We start from the raw sequence: 19,658 nt of genomic DNA on the forward strand, positions 1-19,658 counted from the left end.
CCCCCGGATGGCCCATGCTGGTGCACACCCAGACAGGGTTCCCCTCTGGGGTCTCTTTGGGGGGCAGCTGCCTGCTCCTCGGTGGAGCTCCGCCCTGCAGTCGCTGAGTTGGGCTGGTGCCATCTCCAGGTTTGAGCACAGTCCGAATCACCCGGGAAACCAGCCTTGCTCAGGGCAGTGCTGAGAAGGCTGGCAGGTGGTCTGAGAGGGGCGGGGAGGTCCTGTATCAGCACTCGGGGTGTCCGCCAGCAGAGCCGAGGACGCTCCCAGCTCTCAGTGACCGTGCCTTCCCTGCGGCAGAGAACGGGACGTTGCTGTGGACCCCAAAGTTGCTGGAACCATGTACTCTGGAGATTCTAGCAAGAAGTGCCAAGGACAACTTGTCATCTGTACTCCAGCCAAGGACGGTGGTCTGTGCGTGCAGGGCAGAAAGCCAGTGTTTGTACAACCAGACCCGCAGGGTGGGCAGCTCCTCCCTGGAGGTGAGTGTCAGCAAAGGGTGAGAGGGGAAAGGAAGCGGGACTTGACCGGATGCCATCCCTCTGGGGTAACCTGTGTGTTGGGAGGTGGGTGGGGCTGTGGTAGGTGAGCAGAGCAGATACCAACCTCGGGCCACAAACTGACACGCATGAGAGACAGAACTTTCTTCACTGCTTGTAGCTCAACTGAATTTTTCTCTCTCAGCTCCCATTCAGCCAGGCTGGCAGGAAACTTCCACCTCAGCCTTCCTTAGAGTTGCCCAGTGGTTCCCAGCTCCGTGGTTCTGGAGTAAGACAGTGAAGTAAGACAGTAAGACGTGGGTACGAAGGTGCCCACGTGGCCCCTGGCGCACAGCTCCACGTGCCCTCCCTTCTGACGTAGGGAGGCGCTCTGTGGCGCCTGCGCCTTGCGCAGACACAGGAAACCTTCTGTGCTGTGGCTTTGGGTCCCATCTGCCTAGAAGCACTGCAGGGCCATTTGTTTGGGGCCTCTTCTTCACGGCGTTGGGAAGAGAAATACAGGGCCCCTCCGATCTTGGTCCCCTCCAAAACCCTTTTTTTCCCCATTTACTCTCTTCCTCCAACCAAAAGAAGCAACTCTTTTGCAGTTTGGAGAAAAATCCTTCTCCATTCACGTTTCTAGCCAACATACTTGACCTGTGAATCTGCTTTTTTTCTTGTCTTTCATGTTTCTGGGGGAGCGGGAAAGGAAAGTATTTGCCTGGCAATACCCCTGCACCTCCTTCACCTCTTACACACACATAGCCTTCTCCTGAAGCGTGAGCAGAGAATTCACTTAAAAGGGATAGAGGTGGAGGAGGGAGAAAAGGAAAATAAAATACAGAGTGGGGGGAAAAGGGATTAAAACCAATATATTATTTTAGGTATCCCAAGATATCCAGTCCTGGCAGTAGCAAGTGTCGAAGGGTTCCAGGGAGCTTTCCCTCGGCATCTCAGTATGGGAGTTAGAAAAGAGAGACCAGGCGCTGGGCGAGGACCTGGGTGGCGGCTGCTCGCACGTGCTCAGTGGGGAGCCAGCCCCTCTCTTCTTGGTTGGGAGTCGGCAAGGGAAGGGAGAGCAGGAAAGTGCAGCTCACACGGCTCCAGTTTTCCAGGGATAGTAGAGTATCCATCACTCTAGAAAGTGTTTCAGGCCAGGAGGTTTGCTGTGAGAGGGAAGAGGCCGGGATCCCGGGGCAGGGGCCAGACAGAGGGCTCGGGGAAAGATTGGCCCAGGGAGGCCACGCGGCCTGGAGGGTGGTGTGCCTTTGATAGGGCCCTGCAGGCCCGTGGCTTGTGCAGGAAGGTGGGCACTGGCGGAATTAAGACAAGGACTCAGGGCCCGTGGATTCTCAGACCAGAGAGATTGGTACAGTGACACCCCAGAAACCCTTAACGGTGCCGTGACCAGCAGCCCGTTCCAGGTGGCCGACTGCACGTGCGACGGGGACACCTACGGCCGCTACTGCAACCGCTCCAAGGACCCGTGTGACGAGCCGTGCTTCCCACATGTGACGTGCGTTCCCGGGAAGGGCTGTGAGGCCTGCCCCCCGAGCCTGACTGGGGACGGACGTCACTGCGCACGTGAGCGGGGGACGGGGCCTCGGCAGGCGGAGGGTCTGGGGACAGGTGGCGCCTCAAGGGCCTGAGACAGCCGGGCAAGCCGTTTCTCCCCCTTTGCAGCAAGTCTGGAGAGTGTTCCGCACGGGCGGGTGTGGGAGGGTGCGAGGCTGGCGGAGAAGAGGTCGCCCAGGCACGGGGGAGGGGCAGCGCAGGGCCGCCCTGAGGCGCTCTTGGGGGACACCGAGGGCAGAAGGCTGAAGGCGGCCTGGAGAGGGCAGGGGGCGGCCAGCAGCCGGGGAACCAGGAGCGAGCCGGGCCGGGCCTGCAGGCTCCCGGGGTGTTCGGAGCCGCAAGGCCCAGGACGCTTGCGGGGCGGGGGGGGTCCCCCGGTGGCAGGCGTGCCTCGCCGTCCCCTTGCGTCCTCCTCCCCTGTCCGCGCCTCGGCCTCCGCGGAGCCCCCACGGAGCGCGCGGAAACCTGGACGCCACCGCGGCCTCCGAGCGGAGAGCGGAGAGGCCGGAACCCCCGCCGCACGCGGGCAGACGAGGGGCTGCACGTGAGGGAGACGGGCTGGTGGGCGTTCCCCGAAGGGCCTCTCCTAACGGGGAGGGTCCGGCACACACGTCGTCCCCGCAGCCAACGCGGGAGAGCCCTCCCCTGGCAGAGGACGACGCGCGGCCCCGCAGCGACGTGTCCGGGAAAGGGCGAAGGGTAGCTCGGGGTGCGGAGGGGCCCAGGCGCCGCGGGCCGCGGACGGGCGCTCTGCGGGAGAGAAAGCAGGCCTGTGCCGGCTTGCCGACCGCCCTTGTGCCCCGCAGCTCTGGGGAGCCCTTCCCTCTGCGGCAGCAGGGCCTGCCCTGCGGGTTACTGCTACAACAGCGGCCGCTGCCACGTGGCCGGGCCTCCGGCCTGCCGGCCCCGCTGCACCTGCCCGCCGGCCTTCACGGACGGCCGCTGCTTCCTGGCCGGGAACGACTTCCCTCCCTCTGTCCGCCCGGGTACGGCCGCAGACTCGCCTGCCCCGCTTCCCTTGCCTTGGGGGACGATGGGGGACCCCGGGGGCCAGGTGACGTCCCCGAGGCTCCCCGGGTCGAGCTCAGGGGGTGGTAGGCTGTGGACTGCGGGGGCAGGGGGGCAGCTGTCACAGCAGGAACCACAGGCCTGAGCGGTCGGCTGCGGAGAGGACGAAGGCGGCCTCACAGCCCTCACGGGGCAGCCTTCCTGGGCCGGCCTCCTGGGGAGCGTCTGGGCGAACCTGTAAGGGGACCGTGACCCTGCTTCTCCCATCCCCAGAGCTTCCCTTAAGGATCATCCAGCTCTCTCTCAGCGAGGACGAAAATGCCTCCCAGGCAGAGGTCAACGCCTCGGTCAGTGCTGCAGGCCCGCTCGGGGGGAGGTCCGGGCTGGGGCCTCCGCCGTGGCCGGTGCGCTCTGGGTCTCACCGTCCACGAGACTCAACTGCCCGAGGAGGCTGGAGCGCCTGCCCCAGGGAAGCCTGGGGGTGAGGAAGGCAGGGAGGGCCAGGACAGAGACCCCCGAGGGGGCTGGGGAGACCGTCGCACAGTGGAGGGGCTCCAGCGTGGCCCGGTCTACTCGGCCCCTCCTTCCAGGCATCCCTTGCGACTGCACTTGGATATTCACGGAGGACACACCGCGGGCGTTTCACCTCCAGGAAGCTCCCCTGGCTTCCCTGGGGGAACTCACGGGGGCTCCCTCTTCTTGGCTCCCGTGGCCTCGTCCGTTCCCCAAGCACAGGAAGCGTAGCACAGTGGTTGAGACATTGAGGCGCTGCCCAGGCTCAAGTCCTGGCACTACCACTCACGCAAGCAGGTGTAAATTTAGACAGATGGTTTGATATCCCATCTGTCAAAACAGAAGTAATAATGGTACTTATGTCAGTGGTCCATACCAAGGGTTAAATGATACTGCGTGTAAAGCACGCAGCACGGTGCCTAAAACACAAGGCATTTTAAGAAGTTATCCAAATAATTATGACTACTGCTGCTCCTACCGTTACGACCGCGGCATCCACACGCTGGAAACGTCTGTTGTCATTTGTCCACTGCACCGGCCTGCGGGTCCGTAAGAACGGACCGTCCCTAAGTCACACGACACCCCTGCACCTGACCTTCCCCGGGTCTGCCTAAATGTCCCCGCTGTTCACCACACGCACGGGGAGAGGGGGAGGCTGCGGCGCGATCAGAGGCAGGGCGGGGGCCACTCCTTTCAGACTCCCCCCTCGTGACAGGAAGTGGGGGTGACGATACATAGAGTCCTTCACGCGCCAACGAACTTCTGTTACGTGGGGACCCGTGCCCGTCCCCAGGCTGGGCGGGGGTGTGGGGGTGCAGAAATGGGTGAGAAACATTCTGGTGGTCCTGGCTCCTCCAGTTCCGAGAAGGAAACAGGGAGCTCCCTGGCGGCCCAGCGGGTAGGATTCCGGGCTCTCACTGCCCTGGCCCAGGGTTCGGTCCCTGGTCCTCTCTGGACTGGGCCTCAGCCTCACCTCCATCCCCCCACCCCACCCACATCCTCCGCCCTAGGTGGCCCACAGACTGAGGAACCTGGACGTGCAGGCCTTTCTCTGGAACAGACGAGTGGATCGAGCGTAAGTGGGACGGTCCCCACCTGGTCCCCAGGTCCCCCCCCAAACCCCTCACCCCCGGCCCCTCACTGTGCCCCCCCGTACAGTGAACCCCCAGCAGCCCTGGCCTCAGGGGGCTCCCTTCACCGCTGGAACGTCATCTCGGAGTTCCAGTATCGCGCTGGGGGCCCTGCCGTCGACTTCCTGAACAACCGGCTGCTGGACGCCGTGGTGGAGGCGTTCTTACCCCGGGCTCCGTGGAGGGGCAGGAAGAGCAGCGCGGGGCCCAGGAACGATGTGACCTTCCACCCCGTCTCCAGGAGGGACGTGTACAGCGTGAAGGCTCGTGAGTCCCTGTCTTGGGGACGGCTACCGGCGTAGCCGAGGGGGAGGGGAGCAGAGGGCGCCTGTCCCAGGCCTGCAGCCCACACAGACCCGTGGCTGGAACGCGGCCCGCGGCGGGCCACAGACCAGAAGCACGTGAACTTAGTTGTTTCTGTTGGCGGCGTCCGAGAGACGCTGACGCACCCGCCTTCCAGATTCAAGAGCAGGCGCGCAGAGGGCTGCCTGATGAAGCCCCACGTGCACAGGCTCACAGAGCAATGGCTCCAGCTGCCGCTCTCCCCACCATCCCTGCTGACCGTTTCCTTTCTCTAAAATTGTTAATGATTTGGTGAAAAGACCATTGTGCTTTATAGACATAAACAAGGACGTTCTTTTGCCTTTGCCCTCCAGCTGGAGCTATTACGTCGCAGGCTGGAGACCTGGCCCGGGGCAGAGATATCCCCTCCCTGAAAGCGTGCGACCCTGTACAAAAGCCATCCCCAGTCCAGGCCTTGACACCCCCGTCTGGAAAATGAGATGGGATTCCTGAGGCCCCTCTTGGCTCGGACAGCTCCTCGTTATCACAGAACAGGAACGGGATAGGTTGGCAAGCTTGCCAGAGAAGGAAAGGAGCAGCCCACCCTGTTTCGAGAGTCAGGCAGAGAACAGGGCAGTGGCTATGCCAGACGCAACAGAAGCTGCTGTGTTACGTGGGCCCCGGAGAAAGCACGAGCTGTCTTCAGAGCCCAGGCTCAGCCTCCTCGTCCCGGGGCCACAGCGTGAGACCCTCCACACTACCTTGTGTGCGGGCGGTAGTGGGTAGGACTGGGGATAAGGGAGGAGCTACCCCAGACCTGACTGTGCCTTTTGTTAGAGAAAACAAACAAAAACCCCACAATTTTTATTATACAAGTACAATGTGTTTATCATAGAAACTTTAGGAAGCACAAAAAGAGAAAAAAATCACCTGTAATCCCAATCCCCAGAGGCAGATCCGTTTTGCATGTATTCTTCCGAATTTTCTTTTACGCATAGGAACCTTCACACATGTAAACTTTTTACAAGAAAGGGATCAAATCATACCTGGTGTTTGATCACCTTCTCATTCCTGAAATAATCGTGAACATTTTATCTTGTATATTGTACACACATTCCAGTTTGATACATTATTTTACAATAGGTCTTAATATAGTGTGCTAGGATATATTTTAAAAAGAATGTTGCACTAAGAGTGGCCATTTATGGAGGGCTTCCTGTATTAGGCACTGTCCTGAATGTTCTGCGTATATTATCTCACTTAAAATTTACAGCAAGGTAGTTTCCTTTTAAAAATTTGGAAATTGAAGCTGAAAGAGTTAAGAATTTTCCCCTAAATCACACAACTGGTTAGCAGTAGAGTTAGAATTTCAGCTCAGGTCCGGCTGATTTCAAAGCACATGCTGTTCCCCGATGGATGTGTCACACCGCCGTGCTCACCAGCTGCACAATATTCTTTATTTAGCAAAACCACTCCTGTTGAACACTATTGTTCTCATTAAAGCCATGCTGCCCGGGTCTTCCACGAACATACGTAGTTTTCGTGTGTTTCCAACCGTTTCTCAGGATAAGCGCCTGAAAATGGAATTCTTGATTGAAAAGGTACAGATTTGGTGTTAATCAGCTGCTTTGTATGTTCCCTTTTTGTCCCACCTGACAGTGAATTTGAGCATGCTGGAAACTTACCTCCAATGCAGCGGCTACGAGGGCTACCACCTGGTCTTCAGCCCCCAGAGCGGCTTCACCTGCGTGTCCCCCTGCAGCCAGGGCTACTGTGAGCACGGAGGCCAGTGCCAGCACCTGCCCGATGGGCCCCGCTGCAGGTGGGCGGTGCTGGGGGCGGGAGGCGCCGGGCACTGCTGGGCCCCCAAGCTGCAAGGGGTCCGGAGATGCCGTGACACCTCACGGTGTCTGACAATTTAGTGTGGTTCCGTCTGTCACTAAGAGGACGCAGATCAGAGGGAAAAGGGACAATGGAAAAGAAGGTGTGAGTGTGCCTAAGCTGTGTGGGTAACGAAGATGCTGTGTTACCTCTGCATCTCAAGCCAGCTCCTAGGTGGATCTTATGGCCACTTTAGAGATGAGAAAGCTGCTTAGAGATGGTAAGGAACCTGCCCAAGGGACCCAGTGAGTTAAATCGCAGGACCAGGGTTCCGAAGCCAAACTCTTCCACCGGACTTTGCTTCTTAGGTAGACAGCCTGCTCTGTCGCTGTGGAGAAGGAACCCCTTGTCTGGGGTCTAGGCCCGGCCCTGCCCCCCCTTAGGGCACCGGTCAGGGGGGGCCCTCGCGAGCGGGAGGCCTCTGTCCCGCGGGTGCATCAGCGCTGAGGGTCCCGTGGGAGGAGCGCACTAGGTCGCAGGCCTGCGAAGGACAGGGCAGGGCCACCAGCCTTCTCGGGGCCCCAGTGCTCTCTGTCTGCGGGGGTCCCGGCACCCTCTGCCTACGGGGGTCCCCGGTGCCCTCTGTCTGCCCTGGGGCTCCCCATGCCCTCTGTCTGCACGGGTCCCGGCGCCCTCTCGGTCCCCCAGTGCTCTCTGTCTGCGGGGGTCCCGGCGCCCTCTGCCTACGGGGGTCCCCGGTGCCCTCTGTCTGCCCCGGGGCTCCCCATGCCCTCTGTCTGCGCGGGTCCCCGGCGCCCTCTGTCTATGCGGGGCCCCGGTGCCACCTGTCTGTGCGGGTCCCCGTGCCCTCTGTCTGCCCGGGGGCTCCCCATGCCCTCTGCCTGCGTGGGGCCCCGGTGCCCTCTGTCTGCGGGGGTCCCGGTGCCCTCTGTCTACGGGGCTCCCCGTGCCCTCTGTCTGCGCGGGTCCCCGGTGCCACCTGTCTGCGCGGGTCCCCGGTGCCCTCTGTCTACGGGGCTCCCCATGCCCTCTGTCGGGGCGGGTCCCCGGTGCCCTCTGTCTGCGCGGGGCCCCGGTGCCCTCTGTCTACGGGGGTCCCCGGTGCCCTCTGTCTGCGCGGGGCCCCGGTGCCCTCTGTCTACGGGGGCTCCCCATGCCCTCTGTCTACGGGGGTCCCCGGTGCCCTCTGTCTGCGGGGGTCCCGGTGCCCTCTGTCTACGGGGGTCCCGGTGCCCTCTGTCTACGGGGGCTCCCCATGCCCTCTGTCTACGGGGGTCCCCGGTGCCCTCTGTCTGCGCGGGTCCCCGGCGCCCTCTGCCTGCGCGGGCCCCACGCGGCTGCCCCTGCCCCGCGCTCTCCTCCCGGGTCCGCGCAGCCCTGCGCGCGGCGGGGTGGGGGTGGGGAGCCTCCCGAGCCCCGCGGCCCCCGTCGGCCCCGGTGGGCGGGGCCGGCTCGCCCCTCCCCGGAGAGGAGCCCCGCCCGTCGTGGCCGCGCGCTCGGGCCGGGGGCGGAGGGGGCGGAGGGGGTGCGGGGCGCCCCGCTGACCGCGCGCCCCTCTGTCCGCAGCTGCGAGCCCTTCTCCATCTACGCCCCCTGGGGTCCGCGCTGCGAGCGCCTGAGCCTGAGGCTCGGCGCCTTCTTCGGGATCCTCTTCGGGGCCCTGGGCGCGCTGCTGCTGCTGGGGGTCGTGGGGTGTGTGGTCCTGCGCTTCTGGGGCTCCCCCCGGACCCGCTTCTCCTACCCGCTGGCCTCCGACCGCTGAGGCCTCGCCCGGACGCGCGGCGGCGGCCCAGGACACCCGGGGACCCCCCCAGCCCCGCCTGCGCACGCTTCCAGGCGTCGCGGTTCCAGCACCCTGGAGACGGTCAGGGGACGGATGGCGATCGGGCTGCTTCAAGAGGAAGGACTAATGACACTGACCCGCAGACGCGGGCGGTGCGCACACCAGCGCAGGTGGGGGGATGCCTCTGAATTAAAAACCGAAATACATCTGCACACAAAACTCTCCAGTTTACTTCTAATTAAAGTCTATGTAAATAAAATCCCTCTGACTTTTTGTGCTTCCAAAGCCATGGATGTCAGTCATGGTTTCCCTCTGGTGGCTGAAGGGCTTGGCACAGAGAGAGTGGGCGCGAAAGCCGGTGGGACCCAGTCCTGCTTCAGCCCCCCGTGACCGCATGTTGGGGAGCTCGGTCGCTTCAGCCCAGACTTGGACCTTCGCTTCAGCCTCACTGCTCTCTCGCCGTGCCCCCAAACACAAGCCAAGGCCTGGCCCTCTGAGGAAGGTGGGTGGAGGACCCCCAACGCTCCCCAGGACCCCTCCCTGCCTTGCTGGTCTCTGCCCAACAGGTTCAGGAGGGTAAGTACACAGTGCCTCTTCCTCTCCGGAGTGCTCCCTGGAGGAAGGAGTACATCATTGCAACTCCCTTTCCAGGAACCACTGCACCCTTAGATCTAGGGTACCCAACCCCTGATCCACTTTCTCTGCCCTTTCCTGGGCCCCACCTCATGGTCCCTCAGCCCCACTCTGTCTGCTTGTCCCCAGGAACGTGATCCGCTTCCACCTCGTCCTGTCTCTTAGCAGGCAGACCTCTGCACATATCTGGTGTAACAACTCCAGCAACAATTGGTCCACACCTCCTGTGTCCAGAGCACCTCAGTTCCAACTCTGTGCAGAAACTAGATAGTTGCCTTTTGGTCCTGTATCCCAAATCCATGAAGAGAGAATCTGATTGGTCCAGCTTATGTCAGTTGTCCATCCCTGATGCAGTTGAGTGCAGCAATAGAGCATGAGAAGAGGTCACATGATACAGACCTGATACAGGTTCAGACTGGTGGGTGAGTAAGTGGTGCTGGAGGAAATTCCCCAAGAAACATGATCTCTGAGCAGAGACTCCAAACTGTTTGCTTTACATAGAGAATAACGTCTCTCAGCAGCTGAAGGTCCTCCCGATACGTACAAGGCTGCTGTTTCACCCTCAAATGGCCCATCGTGTATCAGGTCTCCAAACAGAACCACATCCACTTAATCCCAGCACTCATTTATCAAGAATGAAGCACCTGGGAATTCCCTGGCGGTCCAGTGGTTTGGACTCTGTGCTTCCAGTGCAAGGGCACGGGTTCAGTCCTTGGTTGGGAAACTGAGATCCTGCATGCTGCCTGGCATGGCCAAAAAAAAAAGGAATTATTCTACCTAACGTTTCAGGAAGAAACCCTACCAACTCTATAATCTCCTTCAGAAGATTGAAGCAGAGGGAAGCCTCCTAACTCATTCTGTAAGACCAGCATTTTCCTAATACTAAAACCAGAAAAAGACATCACAAGAAAATAAAGCTATACACCCATCTCTCATGAACATAGATGCAAAAATCTTGAACAAAATATTAGCAAATCAAATCCAACAATGAATGAACAAAAAGTTATACACCACAACAAAGTGGCGTTTACCCCAGGTATGCAAGGCTGGTTCAACATTTTTAAATAAATTAATGCAATGTATCACGTTAACAGACTAAAGAAGAAATCACATGATCATATCCATAGATGCAGAAAAAGCATTTGACAAAATTCAACACCCTTTTATGATCAAAACTTTCAGCAGACTAGGAATAGAGTGGAAATTCCTTAGTTTGATAAAACACTCTTCCTCTCTTTCTCTCTCTCTCTCTCCAAATATCCTACCGCTAACATCATATTTAATGGTGAGAAACTCAAAGCTCTGCAGCTAAGATCAGAAACAAGGCACGCATATCCCCCTTACCATTGCTTTTCAACATTGTACCAAGTCCTAACTTATTCAATAAGATACACACACATGCACACAAAATTTTAAGGTATACAGATTGTAAAGGAAGAAGTGAAACTGTCATTGTTCACAAATGACATGATTGTCTATGTAGAAAATCTGAAAGAATTAATCTTTATAAAAAACCTCCTGAAACTATTAAGCAATTATAACAAGGTTGTAGGATACAAGGTTACTGTACAAAAGTCAGTTGCTTTCCTACATACCAGCAATGAACAAATAGAATTTGAAATTAAAAGCACGTTACCATGTACATTAGCAACCAATAGAATTAAATACTTAGGTATAAATCAAACAAAATATGTACAAGATCTGTATAGGGAAAGCTACAAAACTGATGAAAGATATCATAGAACTGAATAAATGGAGAGAAATTCCATGTCCATGCATAGGAAGACTCAATATTGTCAAGAAGTTAGTTCTTCCCAGCTTGATCTATAGATCCATTGTAATCCCAATCAAAACCCCAGCAAGATTTTTTATAGATATTGACAAACTGATTCTAAAGTTTCTGTGGAGAGGCAAAAGACCTAGAATAGCCAATTCAAAATTGAAGGAGAAGAACAAAGTCAGAGGACATATACTACCCAACTTTAAGACTTACTTTTAAGCTAAGTACTTTACAAATTATAGGAATCAAGACAGTGTGGTGTTATTAAAAGAATAGACAAATAGATCAATGGAACAGAATGAAGAGCCCAGAAATAGACACATAAATATAGTCAGCTGACCTTTGACCAAGGAGCAAAGGCAACACAATGAAACAAAAATAGCTTTTTCATCAAATGATCCTAGAACAACTGGAACATCCACATGCGAAAATATTAATCTAGACACAGACTTCTACACCCTTCACAAAAATTAACTCAAAATGGAACAAGACATAAATGTAAAACACAAAACTATAAAACTCCTAGAAGATAACGTAGGAGAAAACCTAGATGACCTTGAGCATGGTAATGACTTTTCAGATACAACACCAAAGGCATGATCCATGAAAGAAAGAATTGATAAGCTGGACATCATTAAAATTAAAAACTTTTGTTCTGTGACAATGTCAAGAGAATGAGAAGACAAGCCACAGATGGGGGGGAAATATTTGCAAAAGATACATCTGATAAAGGACTGGTATCCAAAATACACAAAAGACTTAAAACTCAACAACAAGAAAACAAACAACCTGATTTAAAAATAGGCAAAAGACCTGAGCATAGATCTCATCAAATTACACATATAGATGGCGAGTAAGCATTTGAAAGGATGTTCAACACCATACGTCACTAGGGAACTGGAAATTTAAACAGCAATGAGATGCCACCACACACCTATGAGGATGGCCAAAATCCGGAACACTGACGACGCTGTAAGGATGTAGAGCGAGATGGGTTCTCATCCACTGCTCCTGGGAATTGCAAAGTGGTGCAGCCACACTGGGAGACAGTTTGATAGTTTCTTACAGAACTAAACATACTCTTACCATACAATCCAGCAGTTGCACTCCTTGGTGTTTACCCAAAGGAGATGAAAACTTAGATCCACACAAAAACCTATACACGTATGTTTATAGTAACTTTACTCATAATTGCCAAAATTTGGAAGTCACCAAGACATCTTTCAGTAGATGAATAAACAAACTATGGTACATCCAGACAATGGAATACTATTCAGCACTAAAAAGATATGAGCTATCAAGCCATGAGAAGACATGAAAGAAACTTGTGTGTATTATTGCATGAAAGAAGCCGGTCTGAAAAGTTTGCATAGCTTATGATTCCGAGTACATGACATTCTGGAAAAGTCGAAACTATGGAGATAGTAAAAGGATCAGTGGTTTCCAGGAGCTTAAGAGGGAGGGAAGGATGACTCTGCAGAGCACAGAGGATACTTAGGGCGGAAAAATTATTCTGTATGTCACTGCGATGGCAAATGCATGCTATAACACACTGTCAAAACCCATAAAATATACCACACCAAGAGTGAACCTTAACGTAAAGTACGGACTTTGGGTACTAATGACGTGTCAATGTGGGTTCATTGATTGTAACAGATGCACTCTGATGGGGGCGTCAATGGTGGGGGAGATTGTGATTGTGTAGGGGCAAGGGGCTACACGGGAATTCTCTGTACTTTTGGCTCAATTTTTCTGTGAACGTAAAACTAGTCTAAAAAAATAAAGTGTATTAACTTAAAAATAATAAAAATTTAAGTCAAAAGAATTAAGCACACAGGGCACTGAGGAGAGACAGGGCGGGGGGTGGGGGGTTGTCCATCAGTTAGAAAGAAGGGAATGGGAAACAAGGAGGGCGGGCTGACGTGCGCGTGGAGGACTGGCAAGACTGCTGTGCCCTGACCTTTGCAATCCCAAGACGAAGCTATGCCATGAGGACTTTATAATGTGACTTGAGGTCAGGGAGGAGAAGGCTCTCCCTTAGCGGAAGGTACAGAAGTTACATCTCATCCTAAACCCAGTGAAGTCCCTCGGGAAGGGATTGACCCTTACTGTGCAAGGCTAGCTCGTTATAGATACTTTGTACCGTCAAACCTGCTAAAGGGAAACCTGATAGAACAAAAGCAAGGTGGAAGTGGGGAGCAAGGGACCAAACCCAGAGTCTTTCCTTCCCTCATCCACGTTCAGACACTAAGCTTCTTATCCTCCCACTGAGCAAGGGAGGCGGAGCGGAAAGACAGAATGTGTGTGACTGACAGCCTGCCAGAGGCAGTGGAGCTGTCCAAAGCCTAAGAGAAGGTTGGGGGCTTGCCAGAGCAGAAGGAAACCCACAGACTGAGAAAAGGGAAGAGGTGGGGACACTGGTGGGAGTGGGGCATTAAAAGTAGGGCTGTCAGATGTAGCAATAAAAATACAGAAAGCCCAGCTAAATTTCAATTTCAGATAAACCACAAATAATTCTTTAGTATAAGGATGTCCCGTGAAATATTTGGGATATATATTTTAAAAAGCATTCATTGTTTATCTGAAATTCTAATTTAACTGGGTGTCCTGAATGTTATCTGGCAACCTGGTCAGAATGGCTGAGGCGCTGGGTATGTAGAGAGAGGGTGTTATGGGAACGGAGGACGGTGCCTGAGGGGACAGCCTCCCCCGGCTGGGAAGGAAAGGCTTCTTCTGAACTGCGGGGTTAGATCAAGGAGACAACTGCACGTTTTCTTCAACTCCCTGGCTCTGTGATTCTGCCAGTTACGCACCTGGAAGCAAAAACTGATGGGCTCGGGCTTCCTAGGTGGCGCAGTGGTTGAGACTCTGCCTGCCAATGCAGGGGACACGGGTTCAAGCCCTGCTCCAGGAAGATCCCACATGCCATGGAACAACTAAGCCCGTGCACCACAACCACTGAGCCTGCGCTCTAGAGCCCGTGAGCCACAACTATTGAGCCCACGTGCCGCCACTACCGAAACCCCCGAGCCTAGAGCCTACACTCTGCAACAAGAGAAGCCACCACAACGAGAAGCCCGTGCACCACAATGAAGAGTAACCCCCACTCACCGCAACTAAAAAAAAAGAAAGCCGGCGCACAGCAAAGAAGACACAACACAGCCAATAAAATAAACAAATAAATTTATATATAAAAAAAAAAGATAGTCTGTCAAACTTCAGAATAGGTTAAGTAGGCAAACCAAGCTTAAAAAGAAAGAAAAAAGCACTGACGGGCTCTTCTCCGAGGTTCGAAGTTCTAGGCACGGGTTTGCTTGGCAGAGAGGAAGGAGCAGGCCATCCACCCCCACCCCCGCTTGGTGGCAGACGGCTGGGACGCCCTCAGTGGGCACCAGGGGGCAAAGGGAGCTGTCTGGGGAGATGCCTGGCCGGAGACACAGATTCCCCTGCTCAGCCTTCCCTGCTCTCAAAGGTACCTTCCAGAAACACCCTGTGGGCCAGCTTTGGATGACCAGGTGACATAATAGATCACTGGTATGATATACTGATGCACTTATTTATTGATATCAAAAGCCATGCCCACTCATGTGAAGTTAGGGTTCACGCATGGGATTGGTCAGCATTCACTGCTTTCTACCAACCGGCGGCCAAGCCCCCGCACAGGGATGCAGGAAGGACGGGCTGTGGCGGAAGCTCCAGGGGAAGCCTCTCGTCAGAAAAGTTCCACCTCACGTTGTCCGCGTCGTGGCCTTGAGTTCTGCTTTCTTAATTTGCGCTGCGTCGCAGGAGACTTTAGCCAGGCTATCTTGTTTAGGTCCACACCCACCTCTGCCCTTAGGAAGTATGTGCCATTTTCACCTCATACAGACACACTTTTGAATCTTAAATAACTGGAGAATTTTTCCAGGCATTTCTGGTTCTTGCTGGTTTGGTAACATTTCTTCCGCTAACGTTGGTCATTTCCAGTAATTCTCTCTCTCTCTCTCTCTCTCTCACACACACACCAGCATAATTATACACTTTAATTCCTAAATGCTTCTAATTGGTGTATCCCATTTTTACAGATTTCTTGGCTTCCAATAGTAACAGTAACCAGCACTGTACGTACATGTATGTCCTTACATGTATGAAATTAAGATGAAATTATCCACTTTATTAGGCATCATCTGTCTGAATAAGTGAAAAGCAAGAAAAGGAAAACTATTTAAAAGCTGGGTTTATATAACAGCAGTGTTATATAAACTGCTCCCCATTCATGCCTAACTACCGTGCAGCTTAATAGTTCTAGCATTAAATGTATATTCTGTTACTTCAATGCTGAACGCCGTTTTCTTACCTTTTGGAGCCCAGCGCCCATATCCCATGGGCATCTGCTCACAAGGCCATCACCTACATCATTCAGCAAACGTTCGCGTGCACATGGCTCTGCGCTAGGTCTGCGGCTACAGAGATGGATACTGTATGGTGTTTTGTCCTGAGTTAACAAACTTGTAAATAAATCATGACATAGCATGTTAAGTGTTAAGACAGAAATGGAGAGACTAAGAAACGAGCTCCTCTTTAGGCAATTTGAGGAAAGCCACCTCGAGGAAGCGCTGGATGAACTGGGCTTCTAAGCATGAGTAGGAGTTTTCCCCTTCCTGCTAACTTCAGTCCAGGTGGGACGAGACATCTTTGAATCCCCCAAGGCACACAGTGGAGTCTTTCTTCCATCGCAGGCGCTAAGCAAATATGCCGAGATGAATGCTTGAATTATTTTTGTCGAATCTGCTTCACAAAGCTCATCCGCCCCGCTCTGCACGAGCAAGGGAGTCAACTGAACACACACACTCCCCGTATCCAAGTTGTCTTCCTGTTTCCTTCTTTTACTCAACAAAAGTTTACTGAGCACCTTTTATGTGCCAGGCGCTATTCTAGATGCTGGGGATACAGCGATGTGCAAACTCTCTCCTTCTAGTTGAGGGAGACGGACAATAAACAAGACAAATAAATCACGTACTATGTGAGGTTGTGACCAGTGTTACGACGAAAATGAAAGCAGAGGAGAGTGGTTAGGCAGGCCCACGGAGGAGGCGAAGGAGGGGGAGGAGTGAGCCCAGCGGGCGCCTGCAGGAGGAGCCTTCTAAGCGACGGAGCTACGCAGGCAAAGGTCCTGACGCGGGAGCACGCGCTCAGGGCCTGGCACGTTTGAGGAACAGCAAGGAAGGCAGCATGGCAAGTTCAAGAGGCGGGTGGAGCGGTGCAGGTCGTGCACAGTTTTGCAGGCCGCTGTAGGAACGTGGCTTTTTCTCTGAATGAAATGGGAGGGTTTGGGGCAAAGGAGTGGCACAGTCTGCCTTATGTCATAAAAACGCAGCTCTGGCTGATGTACTGGGACTAGACAGGGAATGGGGCGCGGGGGGAGGTGGAGACAGGGAGGCCTGTTAGGGAGGTACTAGTCAGCCAGGTGAGAGATGCTGGCAGCTTGGACCAGGGTTAAAGCAGTGGAGACCATGAGGTAGGGTCACGTGCTGGGCATATTTTGATGACAATAGAGCCAACAGAATTTCTTCATGAATTGGATATAAAATGTGAAAAAAAAAAAAAAAAACACAGAGGAATGAGAAATATTTCCAAGGATTTAGGCTCAACCAACTGAAGGATGCAATTGACATTAACTGAGATGAGGAAGATGCAGGCAGAGCAGGTATGGGGTAAGGTTAGTGCTTGGATCTTGGAAATGGTGGATGTAAGGGACCTCTTGCTGGAGATCCAGGCAGAGCCACCCACGTGGAGAGGCTGAACATATGCCTTAACAATGGTTGTATCAGATACAACTAGACAACCCCAGACAACTAGAGCTGGGCTTTTAGATATTTTTTTCTTTCTCTTCCCCTCCTCTTCTCATTTCTTTTTTTCTCCTTTGGTTCTTTCAAATTTCTCAACATTTCAAAAGCAAGTTTTACTTCTGCAGTAGAAAAAAAATAAGCCATGTTTAGTTTTTAAAAACAACATGACGTATGAGCTACAGGGGAGGAATAATTGAGTATTGCTTGTGTCGAGAACTTGAAATTCGAGTCAATTCAACAAGCGTTCTCTGTGATCCTACTACAGGCCAGGCGCTGTGCTAGGCTCAGGGGATACTGAGATAAACGGATGTGGTTCCTGCCTGGGAAGCGCTCACAGGTCAACCGTCTCCAGGGCCAGCCTCCGTCCGCGCTGTAATCAGTGCAGACGGAGACGCTGGGGGTCCTGAAGGAGCGAGGCAGCGGCGAGGACGAGCAGGAGCCCTGTGCCTTAAGAAGGGGTTCTGAGCCACACCGAGTGCAACTTTAACGCCGGATGGAAGCACACGGCAGGGGACAGATGGGTGACCAGGTCACTCTTTACTGAAGCACAGCACACGTGCCAGGGGAAGCCCAAGCACATCCCTGGGCCAGGGGACGACCCCACCCCTCCCTACACACACACACCCAGGCATGCATGAGCCAGGGCCCCACTGCCGTGTGGCAGCCGGGCCGTGGCCTGCTGATCCGCGTGGGAACCTTCCAGGTGGGGCGTACATCTCAGCGCGGTCCCATGGCTCCAGTCGCGGTGGGGCCCGGGCCGCAGGCAGCACCGCCCCTCCCACACGCGGCTCGCAGCTGATGCTCTTCAGCCCCTCCTGACACGCAGCAGGGAGACTTGGACGGGAGGCGCAAGCGCTTGCAGCTCACGGTTAAGCTGGGGGCAAAAGGAGCAGGTGGTACTTCCAGCCCACGTGGCCCCTGAGCGCCTCACAGGCCAGGACAGGAAGGGGCAGAGCACGTATGAGGAGCGCCCTGAGCCTCTTGCAGGCTGGGCAGGGGCTCGCTGCTCCATGCCATTCAAACCTCACAGTAACCTCACAAAGCAGGCAGTACTAGCCTCCTTTCACACGGGGAAAAGTAACGTGGAGTGACTCACGGAAGGTCACGCAGTTGGGAACTGGAACTCACACTCAGATCTACCTGGCGGCAGAGCTTGTTGTCCGACCCCTGAGCCCTTTGCCCGTGGCCAGCTCCCCACAAGAACGGACCGCCACCACCCACATGGGCTGGCTCCTGCACCTCAGTTCCTGATCTTCTCCTATCTCCCCTGGCTTCTTTCTTACCTGTGAAAGGGTTTCCAGTCTCGGGGCTCGGATCTGACACAGCCCTGGCTTCCATCTTCAACCAGGATTCACACTGGCTACTTGGATTACCAGGTGCCGTGGGAACTTGTCATTTATTTGGCTGTCCCACTTCAAAACCCCATGCCCTGTTCAGGGACGTCCTTGTTACGGGAGTCCTGATGGGCGCCCTCCCACTAAGAGAACTTCTAGGGCCCAAATAGTCCCTCTTCCCATCATCCACGGGCAGCAAGATGTGGGCACGAGAGCCAGGCGGAGCTGACTCCTTCTAACCTTCCCGTGACTCACACCACCCACAAAACCCGAACCCCAGAGCTCCGCCACTGGAAGCTTTGTCCAGGGATCTGTGTTTTAGGAGAATTTTCCCAACTTTTCTGCAAGTATGAACTTGATCCCCCTCTGGAGCGTACGTCTCAGGGTTGTTTTGTTTTGTTTCCTCTGTAACATCCCTATTTCCTTTGGGGCCTCTCCTTCCCAGTCCACGTGCTTCAGGTCGTGTCTGGGCTGCCAGTCGTGGTGGGCCTTCCGGGTCAATGAGATCAGTCCTTCCCTAGTATGCTATGCATATCTTGGGAGAGGGAAGTGCCTTGTGTATCTAAGGCTGTCACAACCACCTTTCCTAACATATGGAGAGACTCTGAGGAATGAAGGGAGCAGAGCTAAGAGGGGGAGAGAAAGAGAAAATCCTGATGACCCTGTTTGAGCTCCTGGATCCAGCCATAACTGAAGCTGGACAACCACTTCTAGGTTTCTCAGCCAATACCTTGCCTTTCGTATAAGCTACGATGAGTTGGGTTGCTATCACTTGCAGCCAAAAATCCTGCCTGTTTGCACATGAATATCATCGACCTTCTCCCAGGGGCCAGAAAGCCTGATCTTCCTGGGGCCTGAGGAAATTGGGGTGACAGAAAGAATTTTTCTTACATAGCAGAGAGGGGAACTCACAACTCAGGAAAAATAGGCAGAAGCAAAGTCAGGCAGGGACGCTTAGATTTCACTCCTAATTCTCCACAGGAAACCAGACCCTCCTGCTGCAGCAGCTGCTCTGCTGTCTCCTGCAGACCTTCCCTAGAGCCTCCGGGAACCTCTCGCTCTCCTCTACCCCCTGGCACAGAAAGCGCTACCCACCTGCTGCATCAGCCTCTCTGCCACTCTGGAGTCAGCGAGGTCTTCTGGGGAGGCCACACTCAGCCTCAGGAGGAGGAAGCCTCCATCCCCGTCTGCAAGTTGAGAACAGTAGGAAGATGAGAACATGGGTGTCATTTCAGGAGTCAAGCTGTGAACTGCGCTACCCAGCCTCAGCCTCATTCCCGTGTGCAAGTATGTCTGTGTTCACATGGGGTCTGACCTCTACTCAGTGCAAAGAGAGAGACGATGCCTTCCCTCCGGTAACTGGACCCGCTATCGTGTCTTCCCGACAAGAGGGAAGGAAATGATGGCCAAAGGCCCCAGCCACAAAGAAGTTCACGAGCGTAGTGGGAGTTAGGAGAAATGAAAGTGGATC

At 54.3% G+C, this 19,658-nt stretch overlaps 1 protein-coding gene across 1 annotated transcript in view; it reads left to right on the top strand.

The window, feature by feature from the left end:
* The window catches only part of MUC4 (mucin 4, cell surface associated), a 44,963-nt gene extending 36,145 nt beyond the window's left edge, over positions 1 to 8,818 (top strand). Inside the window, exons 27-34 of the mRNA XM_057737827.1 lie at positions 301 to 482; positions 1,904 to 2,063; positions 2,861 to 3,040; positions 3,336 to 3,409; positions 4,586 to 4,650; positions 4,734 to 4,972; positions 6,647 to 6,809; positions 8,396 to 8,818. Coding sequence (XP_057593810.1) covers positions 301 to 482; positions 1,904 to 2,063; positions 2,861 to 3,040; positions 3,336 to 3,409; positions 4,586 to 4,650; positions 4,734 to 4,972; positions 6,647 to 6,809; positions 8,396 to 8,591 — 1,259 coding nt within the window. The 3' untranslated portion in view covers positions 8,592 to 8,818. The remainder of the gene's footprint in view (positions 1 to 300; positions 483 to 1,903; positions 2,064 to 2,860; positions 3,041 to 3,335; positions 3,410 to 4,585; positions 4,651 to 4,733; positions 4,973 to 6,646; positions 6,810 to 8,395) is intronic.
* Positions 8,819 to 19,658: the final 10,840 nt, after the last annotated feature.

Source organism: Hippopotamus amphibius, chromosome 6 (genome assembly GCF_030028045.1).
Source record: "Hippopotamus amphibius kiboko isolate mHipAmp2 chromosome 6, mHipAmp2.hap2, whole genome shotgun sequence".
NCBI lineage: Eukaryota > Metazoa > Chordata > Mammalia > Artiodactyla > Hippopotamidae > Hippopotamus > Hippopotamus amphibius.